Genomic DNA, 16711 nt, shown 5'->3' with positions numbered 1-16711 from the left:
CAATAGCCAACGCAATCCTGAGAGGGAAGAATAAAGCTGGGGAGATCACACTTCCCAACTTCAAGCTCTACTACAAAGCCACAGTAATCAAGACAATTTGGTACCGGCACAAGAACAGAACCATAGACCAATGGAACAGACTAGAGAGCCCAGATATAAACCCAAGCACATATGGTCAATTAATATACGGTAAAGGAGCCATGGGCATGCAATAGGGAAATGACAGCCTCTTCAACAACTGGTGTTGGCAAAACCAGACAGCTACATGCAAGAGAATGAAAGTGGATTACTGTTTAACCTCATACACAAAAGTAAACTCTAAATGGATCAAAGACCTGAATGTAAGTCATGAAACCAGAAAACTCTTAGAAGACAACAAAGGCAAAAATCTCCTAAATATAAACATGAGCAACTTTTTTCTAAATGCATCTCCTCGGCAAGGGAAACAAAAGCAAAAATGAACACAAGGGACTACATCAGACTAAAAAACTTCTGTACAGCAAAGGACACCATCAACAGAACTAAAAGGCAGCCTGCAGTATGGGAGAATATATTTGTAAACAACATATCTGACAAGAGGTTAACATCCAAAATATATAAAGAACTCACACACCTCAACACCCAAAAAGCAAATAACCCGATGAAAAAAATGGGCAGAGGAACTGAACAGACAATTCCCCAAAGAAGAAATTCAGATGGCCAACAGGTACATGAAAAGATGCTCCACATCACTAATTACCAAGGAAATGCAAATAAAAACCACAATGAGATATCACCTCACACCAGTTAGGATGGCCAGTATCGAAAAGACTAAGAACAACAAATGCTGGCAAGGATGTGGAGAAAGGGGAACCCTCCTACACTGCTGGTGGGAATGTAAGCTAGTTCAACCATTGTGGAAAGCTGTATGAAGGTTCCTCAAAAAACTCAAAATAGAAATACCATTTGACCCAGGAATCCTATTACTAGGAATTTACCCAAAGAATGTAATTTCTCAGATTCAAAAAGACATATGCACCCCTACATTTGTTGCAGCACTATTTACAATAGCCAAGATATGGAAGAACCTAAGTGTCCATCAGTAGATTAATAGATAAAGATGATGTGGTACATATACACCATGGAATACTACTCAGCCATAAGAAAGAAACAACTCCTACCATTTGCAACAACATGGATGGAGCCCTGAGCTAGTTCATACTGCTTTCCACAATGGCTGAACTAGCTCAGTGAAATAAGCCAGGCGGAGAAAGACAAGTAACAAACGATTTCCCTCATTTGTGGAGTATAACAATGAAACAAAACTGAAGGAACCAAACAGCAACAGACTCACAGACTCCAAGAAGGGTCTAGCGGTTACAAAAGGGGAGGGGTGGGGGAGGACTGGTGGGGAGGGAGGGAGAAAGGGACTGAGGGGTATTATGATTGGCACACATGGTGTGTGTGGGGTCACAGGGAAGACAGTGTAGCACATAGAAGGCAAATAGTGAATCTGTGGCATCTTACTATACTGTTGGGCAGTGACTACAATGGGGTATGGGGGGGACACGATAACATGGGTGAATGTAGTAACCACATTGTTTTTTCATGTGAAATCTTCATAAGAGTGTATATTGATAATGCCTTCATAAAAAAAATAAATAAAGAGGAAGGAAAAAAAGGATTCAACTGCACTAATTAAAATTAAAATTTCTTCTTATCAAAAGACCCACTGAGTCAAAAGGCAGTAAGAATGTAAAAGAACACCTGCCATAAGTATATACTCTCAAATATGTATGTAAAAAGAGCTGCAAATCAGTAAGAAACAAAACAGAGAAAATTGTAAAATAGGCAAGAGACAATCATTCCACAGAAGATACCCAAATAGCCAAAACACACATGCAGGACAACTCTGCCTCTGTGTGGTTTCTGGTCATCAGGGAGTGGCAAGTTCATGTCATCTGGTGCTACCACCCAAAACCCACCAGGCAGCTGAAATCTAGAACTGGCAATGTGGAGTGTTAGAGAACCGATTGCTCCCACACTGTTGGTGGCAGCCAGGCTGTTGTGAGCACCACCTGGGCTGTGTCTACTAGTGCTGAACCAAGGCACACTCCATCCCCCTGTAATGCCATCCTTCGTGTACACTCAACAGGGATGTATGCTTATCTGTACCAAAAAACCAGCAAGAATATTCAGGGTAGCACTTGTAACAACTACAAACAAGCCGGATACCCATGAACAGCAGAAAGAACAAATTATGGTCCATGCACACAGGGTACCAGACAACAGATGAGAATGAGCAAAGCCACAAGGGGCAGCTGAGTGGGTCCCACACAGGCAATGCTGAACAAGAGAATCATGGAACAACATACACACATCACCTCATTTCATTTATATAAAGTCAAGAACATGTCAAAGCGCTCAACAGCAGAAAGTCAAACCATGATTAGCTCTGGAGGACAACTGCTGGGAGTGGGGAGGAGGGGGCCTCTGGGAAGTCTGGTAATATTCTATTTCTTCATCTAGGTAGTCGCTACATGTGTTCACTTTGTGCAAAATTCTCGGAGATACACACTTAAGATGTATGAGTTTTTCTGATGTATTTTTAAAAGTATATTATTACTTGCCAACATAATGTACCAAGGTACAAATGCATTTACTTTACTCCTGTGCCTATCTAGTTGCACTGTTATCCACAAAGCAAGACAAATGCCAGGAAAGAAAGGGAAGGGTCCAAAAAAAAGTGTTCTTAATGCTCCTGTATTTCTGTAATGCTGGACTCCAGTGCTCAGGTGGTGAGGTGAACCAGGACAGCATTATATTCTCCACTCAACGAGGCATTTCCAGGCTACAACACCAAGCAGTGGCTAGAAACAAATCATTGAGCAACTGTTTCACCCCAGTGGCTTGACAACCGCTGCTACACAAGACTGCCCTGTACAAAACTCCTGTCCCTTCCCTGTTACGTACCTGCAAAAAATGCAGTTTGGCATATCTACCTCAAATTAAACTAAAACAGTACCATTACCCAAATAAACAAACACTGGAAAGGTTTACAAATAGCAGGAAACCCTGGCCAAATATAAGTCGGCCAATCCCTTTAAACTTGTGGTAATAAAATCTGACCTAAAGAAACCTGGTATTTTGTAAAACATGAATGAGAAAAAAACCTTAATGATTCTCTAATCCAACAAAAAGGAACATTTTAGCACTAATGTCAAATTATTGTTGCTAAGGAAGAAATCCAAACGTTTAGCTCATCAATCTTTCAGGAGAACTGACTAAAGCCAACAACCGCATTAAAGCTAGTAATTATTCATTCACTAATTTACCACAGCCCCATCATGAGGGTACAAATGTATGCTTATTCAGGTCTACCTGGAAGCACCATAAAGGCACCTATTATGAATAAGTAAAATGGCCCCCAGACAGCTCATAAAAGTAACCCATGCACTCCCACTATGCTCTGGGCCACTTACCTTACCCTTTTCTAGCTAACACTTTCTCCTTCACCTATCATTAAATCCTCACTCAGCTCCATAAAAAAGGCTTTGCAACAGTAGTCCAAATGTAATATACTTAGAATAACAATTTCAGTGCGATTCCAAGACTTACCATTCTCATCTGCTAAGGAGAAAGTTCCAAAAGAATCAAACTCCAACCTTACATCCCCTAAAACAAATCTGATTGACAAAACACAGGTGTTCTGCTGAAGGTGGGCTGCAAAAATATTTTCCCTTTGCAAGCAATCCTATTTGTCCATTAAACTTTGTTGGGAAATTGGAAATACATGATACAATCCATGGGAAATACATGGTCAGCAAGAAATGGCTTAAGACAGCAGACAGAAGGCAGCACATGGCTTGTTTGCTGCAGAGACCTTTCAAACACATTGGAGCCCTACCCCAAATCCAGCAGTTCCTTCTGCTGCCCAGAAGAAAGTGACAAGAGTTCTGAGGTGTTTCACATGACTTTAGAGAACCACGCTGTTCTCCCAAAGAAGTTTAATCCTCAGGAACCAGAATCACTATTTCACGAATGGTTATGCAAGACACTCATCTAGAATAACACCACAGAAAAGCACTTAATGGGAAAAAGAAAACCACTAGAGTTTCAGGTGAAAAGCATCCGTACCTGAGGAAGGGCAGTACTGAGCTGCCTCTGCAGGGAGTCTCTCTCATGCCCAACCTCATGTAACTTCCCCTGGGTCAAGGCCAGCGTTTCCTGGGTCTCTCTCAGCGTGTCAAGAAGACGGTCCCTCTCTTCCAGCATGGAGACCATCAACTGCTCAAAATGTGAATCTGCATCTGGCTGTGAAGGGGAGCCAGACCCATGGCTCCCGCCTCCTCCTGGGGGGCCTTCTGCTTCACTGATGGTGGGCATCACCTCGCACATCATCTTGAAATAAAAGACCCAGACTATAATCATTAAGCGCAAAATAAAGGCTTCCACAAACCTGCAACTTTATAGCTATGTGTAGCCAATAAATGAAAGGCTGACAGCCTCACTATCCCTTAGATCTGGTGTGCTTTATATAAATTAGTTGGGAAAACATACACAGGCAAATCCGAAGTGCAGGAACACACCAGATGAAGACTTTAACACAGCCAGTAATCAATCCAGTGAAGGGATCAAGACCAAAGACGACTTTTGTTTGTTTGTTTCCAGTTTTTGAAAACAAGTGTGCTTCTGTAACCTTCTTTTTTATTTCTTCTTTCCCAGTGGGAGAGAGAAAGTCAAAACACATGCCACACAATCATTTTTCAGGAAAAACACAGAAGGAGCATACAACCAGTAAAGCCGACAAGTATCCATCAGGCATCTTACAGGAATGTGTGCAGTCAGCTCCTGAGAAGGACTGACGGCTCCCCAAATTCTTGGGCTGGATTTGGTGAGCGCTAATAGGAACTGGATTCGTTACAGGTGGGGAGAGGTGCTTTCCAGTCCTGCAGTGGTTGGTCAGTCAACTAAGTTAGTAGCCAAAAAAATAAAACGACTCCACAATGGAAACACAGCAGGTCCACAAAGCCGTGGACAGCGAGGAAGTAAAAGTGGAAGGTGAGATTAGGAGACGCTATTAAGTGTCTCAAATAAAACTACAGGGCGAGGGAAGGGGGGCCGGCTGCGGAGACTGCCGGCGGTATTCCGGGCACGACGGGCCCCCGGTTGGGAGATGCTTCGGGCCGTGCACCTGACGGCGAGAGGGACCTGCCCGCACCGCACCGCACCCGGCGCTGCGGAGCTCCGGGGTGCCGAGAACCACTGACGTCGGGGCCCAGCCGAGCCGGGCTTCCCGCGGCCACGGGTCCTCGGCCCCGCGCTGCTCCCGGGGGCTGGTCAGCGGGGCGGGCGGCGAGCGGCCCCCAGAGCCCGTCCCTCAGGGGCCCCGCCGGGGGGTCGCTCCCACCCGGCCCGGCGCCGCGGGCCCCGTCCCCCGGAGCGCACCCTTCCCCGGGGCTGGCAGACGTCGGCCGCGCAGCCGCCGCGGGGAGGGGTCCGGCGCCGGGGACCTCGGCCCCGCTCCGCCCCGAGCCCGCCTCAGCCTCCCGCGCCCTCACCTTGCTCGCCGACGGGAGCGGCAGGGAGGCTCCGCGGCGGCTCGCGAGCGGCGGCTCGGTCCGGGCGACGAAGGCAGCCTGCGCCCGCGCCGGGCCCGCAGCCCCAGTCACTAACGCCGGCCCGCGGCCGGACACTGGCTGAGCGCAGGACGAGCGGGCCCGGCTGCGCGTCGCCGGCGTCAACGTGCCTGACGTCGGACGCGTCGGCGCAGCGTTAGCGCCGGGCGCCGCGGCGGCCGAGTGCGCAAGCGCCGCCTCCACAGTGGGGCGGGCCGCTCCCCAAGGGCTCCTATTGGTTGGAAGCGACCTGGGCCCCGCCTCTTGGGCCCCGCCTCTTTCCCCACCCACCTAGGGGGTGGCTGAGACCCCGCCGCCGCCGCCGCTCAGGGCTGCCCGCCGGTCCCCGCCCCAGCCTCCTCCGCCTGCGTCAGGACTGCCTCGAGGTATCCGCTTGCAGCCGCGGGAGCACCGACTCACTGGAGGGCGCGCCCGAGCGCGGGGCACCTGCCCGCAGCTGCCGCAACTCGGGGTCGCCTCACAGCGCTCCCGACAGGACTCCAGGACGCGTTTCCCACCCAGGACCCCGCTGCGGCTGGCGCGGCGTGGAGACCCCAAGCCCAGGAGCCCCCAAGCCCATGAGCCCCCAGCCGACACCGTTCCCGGCGGCGGGACCCGGCCCCGAGGGCGAGGCGTCTGCGGGGCGGGGGGACGACACAGCCTCAGCCCGGGGCTGTTCTAGGAGCAAAATCCAGTGGTGGTCATCTTTATCCTTTAGGATGAAACATTTGACCTTTACTCAGACTTTACAGAAACACCTGCTGTGTGCCAAGTGCAGATACAGAGTAATAGAGAGATTAGTAAATTACTAAATTAAAGCAGATGCTTCCCCTTAAGGATTTGACTCCTGGAGCACAAACTCTTCACAAACCAAAATGTCAGGGCACTGTTGCCAGGCGCCCTGGAACTAAGTCTAATTAAAGGTTGCCTGGGGGGCAGTGAACCTTTCTAAGGTGGATTCCTTGATTCCCTGTTGTAAGCTTACCAAGAACAGGTGCTACCTCTGATTGGCTTTCTTACCTTCCAGTCACACTCTCTTCCATTCATGGATTTATTCATTCAATGAATGTTTACTGAGTAACTTCACATGCATGTGAATTTGCACACCTGACCCAGGATCTGGAACAGAGGAAAATTTCCATCTGCCCTCAAGTATGCCAGCTTAATCCATCCAGCCCATATTTGCACCATGCTCATAAAGTACCTTCTCCTAAGAAATAGGCACAATCCCAAAATTCAGTTCAACAGGGTGGAATGTTCATTTATTTCATGAATGTTTGTAAAGCACTATAAGCCAGGCATGGCCCAGGTTTTGGGAAGACAGAGCTAAGATGGCACTCCCCAACCCTCACCCCCCACCTGCACCCCTGGTTCACAGCCCAGAGGGGAGAAGAGAAACAGACGATTTGCCTGTCCTATAAACAGCGTGTGACGTGGCACGGTGGGGCCAGAGCAAGGCTTCACAGAGGAGATAACACCTGAGCTGGGTCTTTAAGGATAAGAAGTCTGAGCAGAAATGGGAGATGCCTGTTTAGTATAACTCTGGGAAAAACATCCCTGATTTCACTCCTTTTCATTCATTCATGTCATTCACAGTCAGATTGCAAAATCAGTAAGCGGAAAATCATCAGCAACCTAAATGACCGCAAAAAGAGATGGATGATATCATTGCGCTTCCAAATGACAGAAAGCTTGGTGACATTCATGAAACTATTCATGGTCATATTTTCCATAACTAATGACTGGCAAAATTCTATTTCCTGATTGTGGTGGTAGTTACACAACTATATATGCTTGTCAGAACTCCTAGACTGTACATTAATATGTGAAGAATTCCCTGATTTTTTAAAGCAGGAAAAACTTTCTTAAAAACACATTACAAACAAATATATATAATGTGAGCCCAAATTATAGGAAAACCATCTGTGTTTAGATGAAGCATGTACTATGTAAAATTTGTTGTATCTGAAAAACTCTAGAATGTTATTTGTCAAAGTGATACAATTTTAACAAAATGAGTTTTACATGAAATATTTTTGAAAAATTAAATTAAATTTAAAGCCTCAAATTTGTAAAAGAAATAGCAATGTCCATACGTGAAAATATCATCACTGTATTGAGTTATCTTTTCACCTTTCTCTGCATATCTATTCCTGGAAAAAGACCTATCACAATGTTGGCTGTGGTGGTCTTTGAGGAGGACTGTGGGTAATTCTCATTTCCTTCTTAGTGCTAGCTTGTACTTTCTAGATACTTCATTGTGAATGTGTGTTATTTTTATCATTAGGGAAAACGCCCCACAAATGTTACTTAATTAAAGCTAGGCGAGAACAAACCGTGGAAGACTGCTTTCAGAAAGCCTAAGTGACTTCTAGCTGTAGTTACCTACACCACCCAACTTGACTATTTCCCAGACGTATTAATCTGGAAAATATTTTAGAGATTGGATAGCTTCCTTATAAAGCTCAATCAGGAAAACAATGAAAGTGGAAAAATGTCTTTGCTCCAGTTCTTCTGTTAACAGCTCAATAAAGAAAATTTGGTGCTATGGGAGGGGAGGGGATGGAGACTTTATTACTATGCCCAGGGTTGTGTTTTGGCAAATGTGCCACCAGCTTTGGTTCTCCGATGATGCAGTTAGCTGTCAGCTCAGAGCATGACCCCGGCTGCCCCTCCTCTCTAGACAAAAAGAGGCTCAGAAGGTGGGCTCCTGGGAGATCAGAGTGGCTCAGCCTCTGTCACAGAGATCTAGGTGTGTCCCAAATCTACAGAATATGCAAAGCAACTGGATGAATTGTGGTGTGACCACACGATCGGGATGGGGGTGAAGGGGCAGGGGTTCTGAGCTGGGGCAGGTGCTGGGAGATGCTGCCCTCTGTTAAGAGGAGGGAGCTGGAGCTCAGAGACAAAGGGTTTGCCCACAGGCACCCAGCTTGTTGGTGCAGAGATGTGGCTCTTGATTCCTGACACAGTCTCAATGCTGTTGTCATCAAGAAGTGGTCTAAGGCACAAGAATAAGCATTTTATCAGTGGGTCTCCAGCACTGCCCAAGAAGTCCAATCCCCTGTAGAGGATGTGGGGCCCCTGGGCTTCACTAGCTTGGTGACTTTAGCCACTAGAGTCTTCCCTGTTTGGGTTTACCAGGTACTCCTGCTAAGTGGGGGTTGGCAAACAAGGAGAAAGGAAGAGGAGCTACCACTTCACTTACTCATTTAATTCTCTAAAATATCCCCTTGTGGCTGTTCCTGTGTCCTTCCCACTGCACAGAATGTTCCAGTTTCCATGGCAGGTCTGTTTCTCATGGTCAACCTGTTAAGTTTCGGTCCATGGATGAGCCTGTTGGTTGCTTGCTTGGTATGTGAGAGAATGGATGAGAAATATCACATTTGCAGAGCGCTTTGCGGAGAAGCCCTTAATAGCCTTCAGTCATCACAGGTGCGTCCTAAGTGCTTTGATGGATGAGAACACGGAGACTCGGGGAGATCAGATTCCCTGTCCAATGCCTACAGCTTACAATTTAGTAGAAGGGGGGCTTGATCCCAGGACTGGTCCCAAAACTGGTTTCCCTAATGCTATATCAAAAGGTATCCCCAGGCCCCCAGAGCTGACAACAAAACCCTTTGATTGGTGCTGGGCCACCAAGGTAGTGACTTCGGATGCCCACTGAGCATCTATGACAACTCCTGGCCACCTTGTCTGAAACACATCCCATTATCCCAGCACAATGCCGGGCGCAGGGAGTTACCAGTTCCTAGAGCACCACAAGGCCTCCCACACAGACATGAAAACTTGTCCCCTTCATCCATATAATCGCATTTTAAAAACAAGTCATATTTTCAGTGTAGCACAGAGAAGACAAGTAGTGGCTCTGTGGTGTCTTACTACACTGATGGACAGTGACTGCAATGGGGTTGGGGAGGGACTCGATAATATGGGTGAATGTAATAACCGCATTGTTTTTCCTGTAAAACTTTTGTAAGAGTGTATATCAATGATACCTTTATAAAAAAGAAGTCATATTTTTTTGCAACTTGCTCCTCTTGACATCTTCATAGTGTTCATCAGAAGGAGCTATTTAATAAAAGTGCACAGCTATTGTAGGGAGAAGGGCCCTGCCAGGTAGTTTGAACCCCCCAAGGGTAGACAAAAGCCCAGCTCCTACCTTTACCTTGACCTCAGGCAAAATACATAAACCATACTGCGTAGTACAGGTAAGCCACTAAACCTCAATCTCTTCATCTGTCAGATGGGGATAATGATACCCACACTACTTACCACGCTGGGACATTGGGAGACTCATGGCTGGTCTGGGAGAGGACTGCCCTGGCACTTGGGCACCTTGCCCGGGCACCGTTTCCCTCTTTGAAAGGCATATTCACACAGTCGTTATGAACATAGACTCCAGAGCTGGGTGACCTAGTTGGAATCTTGGTGCTGCTGCTTTCTGCCGTGGCTGTGTGCTCTTAGGCAAGTTGTTTGACCTCTTTGAGCCCATTTCCTCATTCCTAAGGTGAAGATGGTAGCTGTCCTGGTAGGATGGCTGGAGGGTTGAGCAGGCTGGGAAGGGCTGCGTAAGAGACAGGTGCTGCCTCCAGCTGAGCCCCTTTTACCTGAGCCGTGCCCAGCCCACTGGAAGAATCCGGAAGGCTCCAAGTTGCTGGCATCTCATCCCCCTTTGCCCAGATAGGCGGAGAGAGGGCCTGGGCCCCTGTTCTCATCAGTGCCACATAAGGGACAGTGTGCAGGGTCTTCTGGGGGTCTTCCTCTGATGACAGAGGGAGCGGTACGGGGAGAAAGCCATATGGCCTCCACCTTTTCTTACTGTTTGCATCTGCCCTGAGGATGTGTGGCAGCCATCTGAGGCCACAAAGGGAGACACCGCCCATCGTGTTCCCAAGCAGGAATTCCAAACATTTCTCAGAAAAGTGGCCTTTTCCCTAACCCCAAACAGTGAGAAAAATCATTCAAGAAATCAAGAAAAAGTAAAGGTATTCCAATTTTCTTTGGAGAATTCAACCCAAGAATCAATATAAAAGGGGTTACTGGCCAAAGGACCCCACTGACAGCATCAAAGGCAGGGGTGGGGAGGCTGGCACACTGTGGGGTTGAAGGATAAAGTTAACATTTTGGGAACTTGGAGACTGACATTCGGGCACATGGGACAGAACCTGGGAACCGGCCAGTCTTGCTTGTGGCTTTGCCTCTGCCAACCACGAGTCATTCTTGCAAATAAAATAAATATTAATGAGTTTATACACACAGTATACTTCATACAACGCCTAAGAGTGGTGTTCTAAGGAAAAGCAAATGAAGTACTTAAATCAGTGATTTTAATGCGTGATTCTGTGGAGTGCTATTACGTTTGCTTAAAGAATCTAAATGCTACTTTGAGTCCCACTTAATAATACTTGCCAGCATTTTTCAGTGTTAGAATATTCACTGTAGGCTACTGTTCTCTGTGAGGCAGGTGAAATAGTTGCATCATTAAAAGAACAATAACCTGCGGATGAACCTTAAGGACATTATGCGAAGTGAAACAAGCCCGACACAAAAGGCCAAAGTCCATGGACAGGCGGCCCCTAGAGCAGTCAGATTCATGAAGACGGAAAGCACAACCGTGGGTGCCAGAGCTGGGGAAGGGGGATGGGAGTTGGTGTTCAGTGGGAACAGAGCTTGGACTTGGGAAGACGGACAGCTCTGGAGATGGTGGGGGGATGGCTGCCCAACAGCGGGACTGTGCTTCCTGCCGCTGAGCCGGGCACTTAACAATGGTTAAGATGGAAAATTTAATGTTACATATTTTTTTCCACAACAAAAAAGAAAAAGCAACTTGTCCTTCTTTTGCCTGACTCAAAGATGCTCTGGACACACTCTTAAAACTCTGACCAACATCAATGCCAAGTGAGACATTTTTCTACAACTGGAGTGTTTATGATGAATCAAAGGGTCAGGATTCTCAGGCAGGGCAATTCATCTTTTAAGTAGTAGGTACTTGTGCAGTTATCTTGAAATGTTCAAAATGATTTTTACTTGGCATTTATCTTTTGTTAATCCCTTCTTTTAATGTTTCCTATTATCAAATGTCTATATCAGATAAAGGTCGTTTTCACATGTTGTTAAAATGTGTACTATTGTCGAAGTATGTTGGTTTATCACAAGAAACCAGGCATTCATGATTTTTTTTTTTTTTTTTACAGAAAACCTCTGAACCTGCTTATTATGGTCACTCATTATTTAAAAGTGTGCAAATGCAGCTTTTGAAAAAGAATACTTAGGGTTTTGGGAATTCCAGCTTCTTGTTCCCAAGTCTTAAAGATTAGTATCTGTTGGGAATTTGGAAACCGTGATTGCTGACATATCGAGGACAGAAGATCACGCTGGGAGGCTGTACCAGCCAGCCCCCACCTACGCAGGACTTGTGAAGAGGGATCAGTGAACGAGGGTGTCCTCTGGGCGTCAGCAGAATGGTCTGATGCACTCCAGCATGGGCAGGCAACCAGGACAGCCTTTTCCCTTCCTTCTGACATGTCCTTAAAGTCACTGTGACTTTTGTAGATGACAGCACAACTGTTAGATGTTGAAATTTTTATACATTTCATTCATTTATTCAACAGACATTATAATGTTGAGCCATTTTGTGCCAGGCACTGGGCCAGGCACCCAAAAATATATCAATAAATCAAGATGTCAGAACTCTATCTAATCAGAAAAACAATGGATAAGCCAACGTCACAGTTGGTCTGGAAAGAGTATGTGTAGGGGCCGGTGGCGACTGAGATGGACTCACATCAATTAGAGCCCGTAAGTAGGGAAGTACAGTTGATGTTGCCCAGTGGCTGGAGCTCCTCTCCACCTTTCTGCTCCTCCAGTTACAAGGGGAAGGAATGAACTCTGGGGAGAGGCCAGGGAGATGCAAACAGGTGTGAACTCAGGTCGATTAACGGATGAATCCATTTGCCAAGCTAAGAACTCTTACATGCACCTTAGGATCTTTGTTTTGGAAGGTCTGGTTGTCATTCATCACTGCTAACACCAAGTTAATTTGGACAGAGGCTTAGCATTTCCTGTAAAAAATTTGAAAAAGCTGAAAAACTTCTTGCTCAAGATTGGCCGGCACGTGTATCATTTGCCAGGGCTGCTTGTAGCAAAGTCCCACAGCCTGGACGACTTGAACGTTCATTGCCTCCCAGTCCTGGGGCTGAAAGTCCAAGATCCGGGTGTGGGCAGGGCTGGCTCCTCCTGAACCTCTCTCCTGGGTGTGTAGACGACCATCTCATCCCCGTGTCCTCACATGATCATCCGTCTGTGCATGTCTGTGTCCTGATCTCTTCTTGTAGGACACAGACCTATGGGATTAGGGCCACCCTATGACCTCATTTACCTTAATCACCTCTTTACAGACCCATTGCCAAACACCGTCACATTCTGGAGCACTGGAGCTTAGGGCCCCTGCACAGGAATTTTCCAGACACAGTGCGGCCCCCGTGTGCCTCGGCAGCATCCCTGGCCACCGGTGGCGACCTTCCCCCACCTGCACTGTTAACTTCCTGTTCGCCTGGTTTCCATTTCAAGGTACGACAGTGGGCCCTCTGGGCTGGAATGGCCGCGGTGGGACTCGAGAGCTGCAGAACACAGCTCACGCCATGGAGAGACTTGTTTTAAAAATGAATGTGAAAACATTCAAGCGGGGGGCAGATTCTTAAATCCTCACTTTTAAATGATATCTTTCACTATCAAGCCTAAAGAATGCCGAGTTGCTTCTTTGTACCGCACTGGTGGAGTTGTGAGTTAATGGCAATTTGCGTCGTTGGCAGGAGACGTCTTTTCTTGGGCTGTTGTCTTTCTCTAATCGTCGCTCATACTGCGTTTAGGGAGGAACCTGCGATTTTCTCGTGCTGTACAGATTTTCACTCATCCGCTGCTTATTACAGGCCACTTCTTCATGCAGCACGGCAGTGTAGGTCCGACAGCTGGGGGGGTCAGACCCAGGGCGAAAAAAATGTCCCCACATCTGAAGCCAGCTTACTTCCCAGGAATGAACCTCGACAGCCTGCTCCAGCCCCACACGCGGGCGCCTTCAGCCCGCCTGCCAGGCCCTGGACTCCACTGCCAGGGACCTGCTTGTGCCACACCTTCTCCTGGCCCCCTGGACGATGAAATGAGGGCTCATGGCTTGGCCAGGATGGATGGAGAACGTTGTCACTGTCCCCTCCGGCCCACCCAGCGTTCTCAGAAGCCATGGGCACTTATACAGAACAAAGAAAGGGAAATGAGACCTGTTCCTTGGGCAGCGGGGATGGGTTTGTTTTTTTGATTTTCACTTGGATTGCAGTATTTAGCGCTGAGGATTGCTTCCCCTGGGCCTCACGAGGCGGCACCAGCAACCATGCATCCGGATGAAGCCGAGAGGGCTGCAGCAGCGAGCAGGAGCAGCTGTAAAACAGAGCTTCTGGCCTTCCAGTGAAGCGAGCGCCCGGGACAGGTCGGCCAACTGGCCCACAGCAATCCGGAGCGGCTGCAGCTGGACCCCGAAGCCGACCTAGCGGGGCCGCTGCAGCAGGTTTCCAGGAACTGATTCCCAGGGGAGGCCGGGCAGGGCCTGCAGCCCAGGTTCCCAGAAGGGCAGGCTGGGGACTCCCTGCCTCTGAGCAAGGGTGCAGCTTTGCTTTGGGGCCTTTGCACGGAATTCAAAGGCTCACTGGTTTGGGCTTTTTACCTCAGGCAGAGGGAACGTGTGGGATCTCTTCAGGGAGTGTGTCCGGGTTTCCCCAGCATGGCCAGGTGCACAGCTAACGAAGGGCGCTTACCAAGTCTGAGTGCAGTGAGGACTATGGCAGGAGTGCGGCCAGCCTGGGGAAAGCGTCCTCCCCCTCGGCTCTGGACAGGGCAGGGGCAGCAGCCTGTCTCTCTGCCTGTCTGGGTCTCCAGTACAGAGCAAGCGCTCAGTCTTCGTGTGGGGTGGCTGCTGCCCACAGGAGCCTCCGGGCTACCTAGGGCAGGTGGCAAGGCTAGCGACAGCGACGGCAGTGTGCCTGACGCTCTGGCTGCTGTAGGCCCGGCAGGACCCCGAGAGTGACCCCTTCCTCCTGGGCTGGCTGGGCAGTGCTCTGCCCCAGCCCACCCTGCCGTCTCCTCTGGACCAGGCCAAGGAAGCTCCAGATCGCCCACCTTGCACCACATTCATTTGGTCCCCCAAGGAAGGAAGGAATAGGATCCTGGGGAGGAGATAAGCCCTAAACAAGTAATTACCCCATCATCTCTTTAATTATAAGGTGAGACATGCCCCAAAGGCCAGAACAGGGAGTAGGGAGAGCTGACAGTGTGGCAAACCTTGCTGGGTGCCCCCAGCTAGTCTGATGGGTGAGGGGTGGCCTGAGCGGGGAGGGCAGCAATCTGGAAGAGTGGGTGCTGTGCACGGTAGGTGGGAGAACTGCGTGCCCCTCTCCATGCTCAGCCACATCTTAAACATGCCCAGGCAGCCTGGACCAGGTCCCTTTCTCCATCCCGCTGAGCAGCCGGGGTGAGGGAGGCATAAGATGCGGCCCCTGCCCCAAAGGAGAGGCAATGCTGGGAACATCCTCACTCTACAGGGGACCCTAGACTTTTTGATCAAGCACCCCATGACTAAATTTCGAGCACTCTCCTCTAGGTAGTCTTAAAGATATGTCCGTGGTACCTCAATCTTTCTCAGAACAAGGGTCTTCAGATGCATTCAAGTTAAGGATGTCAGGATGAGACCCTCCTGGGTTGAGGGTGGGCCCTACATAGAATGACGGTCCCCTTATAAAAAGAGGAGACAACACAGACACACAGGGGCGGAGGCATGCAGAGAAGGGGGCAGAGGCTGCGGGGGTGCAGCCATGAGTCCAGGAGCGCCTAGGGTGGGCGGCTGCAAGAGGCTGGGAGAGGTGCCCTGGACGGTTCTCCCCCACAGGCTCCAGGAGGAACTGGCCCTGCCCTCCCCTTGATTTGGGGCTTTTGGGCTCACAGAGATGTAAGAGAATACAGTTCTGCTGTTTTAAGCTATCCGGTTTGTGGCAGTGTGTTACAGGAAATGAATTCACTCGAGTATTTGTAGATTTATGTGTCTGTATATTAAACAGAAATACTCCATGTTAATTTCCTTTGTACCATAAAACCACGAAACAGCTGGCATAAAGCGGGAGGTGCAGGAAGAGGGGAAGGCAAACGCCCGCCTGCAGGGTGTCTGGTCCTGGCACATTTTCTTTCCTAAGCGGACGGCTGGACGTGGGTACCCGTGGCATCTGTTCTCGCCTCTGCTCTGCATGGGTGCACTAGCTCACCCTAAAGGGGGTCTGGGAAGACACGGCCCCTGGAGTCAGGTATCGAGTTCACCTTCCGCACATCCTCTGGCCTCAGGTAGGTCCCCAAAGCCCTCTGGGCCTCATTTTCCCCTCTGGTAATGTGTGGGAAAGGGATGGTGCCACCTTACACCAGGAGGTGGGGAGAGGAGAGTGCCTGGCGAGGTGGGTATCCTTACTGCCCCCTCCCAGGAACCAGAGTGGGACTCCAGCAGGGAGGGCATCAGCCAGCCGCCTGCTGGTCTCCACGGCTGGTCAGGTCTCTCCCAGAAGGAGAGGAAAAGGACAGCCCTTTTTGTTGTATGACTTGACACCTGTTTACAGTGTACCTTATACCTCTGCGTAAACACCTTACACCCAGACAGAGGCCGGCCACACTGCTTTTGCTTAAAGGCTAGAACGCTCGTTGCGCCACTGTCTCCATCCCTGTGGGTGGCTGAAAAACAGGTTCTCTCTGCCCAGACCCATTTCTCACCAGGGCCCAGTAGTTCTGGGAACCGGGAGGTGAGCCGTTCCTGCCGCACTCGCACAGGCACTTTCCTCCTCCTGTGCCTTCTGTGAACTTTCCAAATATTGGCCAGCGTCTGCAGGGCAGCAACAGCAGCAGGTGGGGGGAGGCTGTGGGAGCGCCGTGAACCCCCGTGCCCTGCCCCTGGCCTCAGCCCCGGCCCGACAGGCCACCCGGCGTCGGGAAAGCCTGCCTGCTGCAGTACTGGCTGACTCATATTCTTCCCTGGCTTCTGACACACTTGGAGTAAAACCCACAGTTCACCTGGCTCCCCTCATGCCGAC

The 16711-nt window shown here is 49.2% G+C and overlaps 1 protein-coding gene across 1 annotated transcript in view; it reads right to left on the bottom strand.

The window, feature by feature from the left end:
* The window catches only part of PPFIA1 (PTPRF interacting protein alpha 1), a 109362-nt gene extending 103628 nt beyond the window's left edge, over nt 1–5734 (bottom strand). The window contains exons 1-2 of the mRNA XM_036876023.2: nt 5541–5734; nt 4117–4380 (exon numbers count right to left, since the gene is read on the bottom strand). Coding sequence (XP_036731918.1) covers nt 4117–4380 — 264 coding nt within the window. The 5' untranslated portion in view covers nt 5541–5734. The remainder of the gene's footprint in view (nt 1–4116; nt 4381–5540) is intronic.
* Between the last annotated feature and the right edge of the window lie 10977 nt (nt 5735–16711).

This window comes from Manis pentadactyla, chromosome 9 (assembly GCF_030020395.1).
Source record: "Manis pentadactyla isolate mManPen7 chromosome 9, mManPen7.hap1, whole genome shotgun sequence".
NCBI lineage: Eukaryota > Metazoa > Chordata > Mammalia > Pholidota > Manidae > Manis > Manis pentadactyla.
Note: the sequence above shows the minus strand (reverse complement) of the source record. Positions and strands in the feature narration are given on the sequence as shown.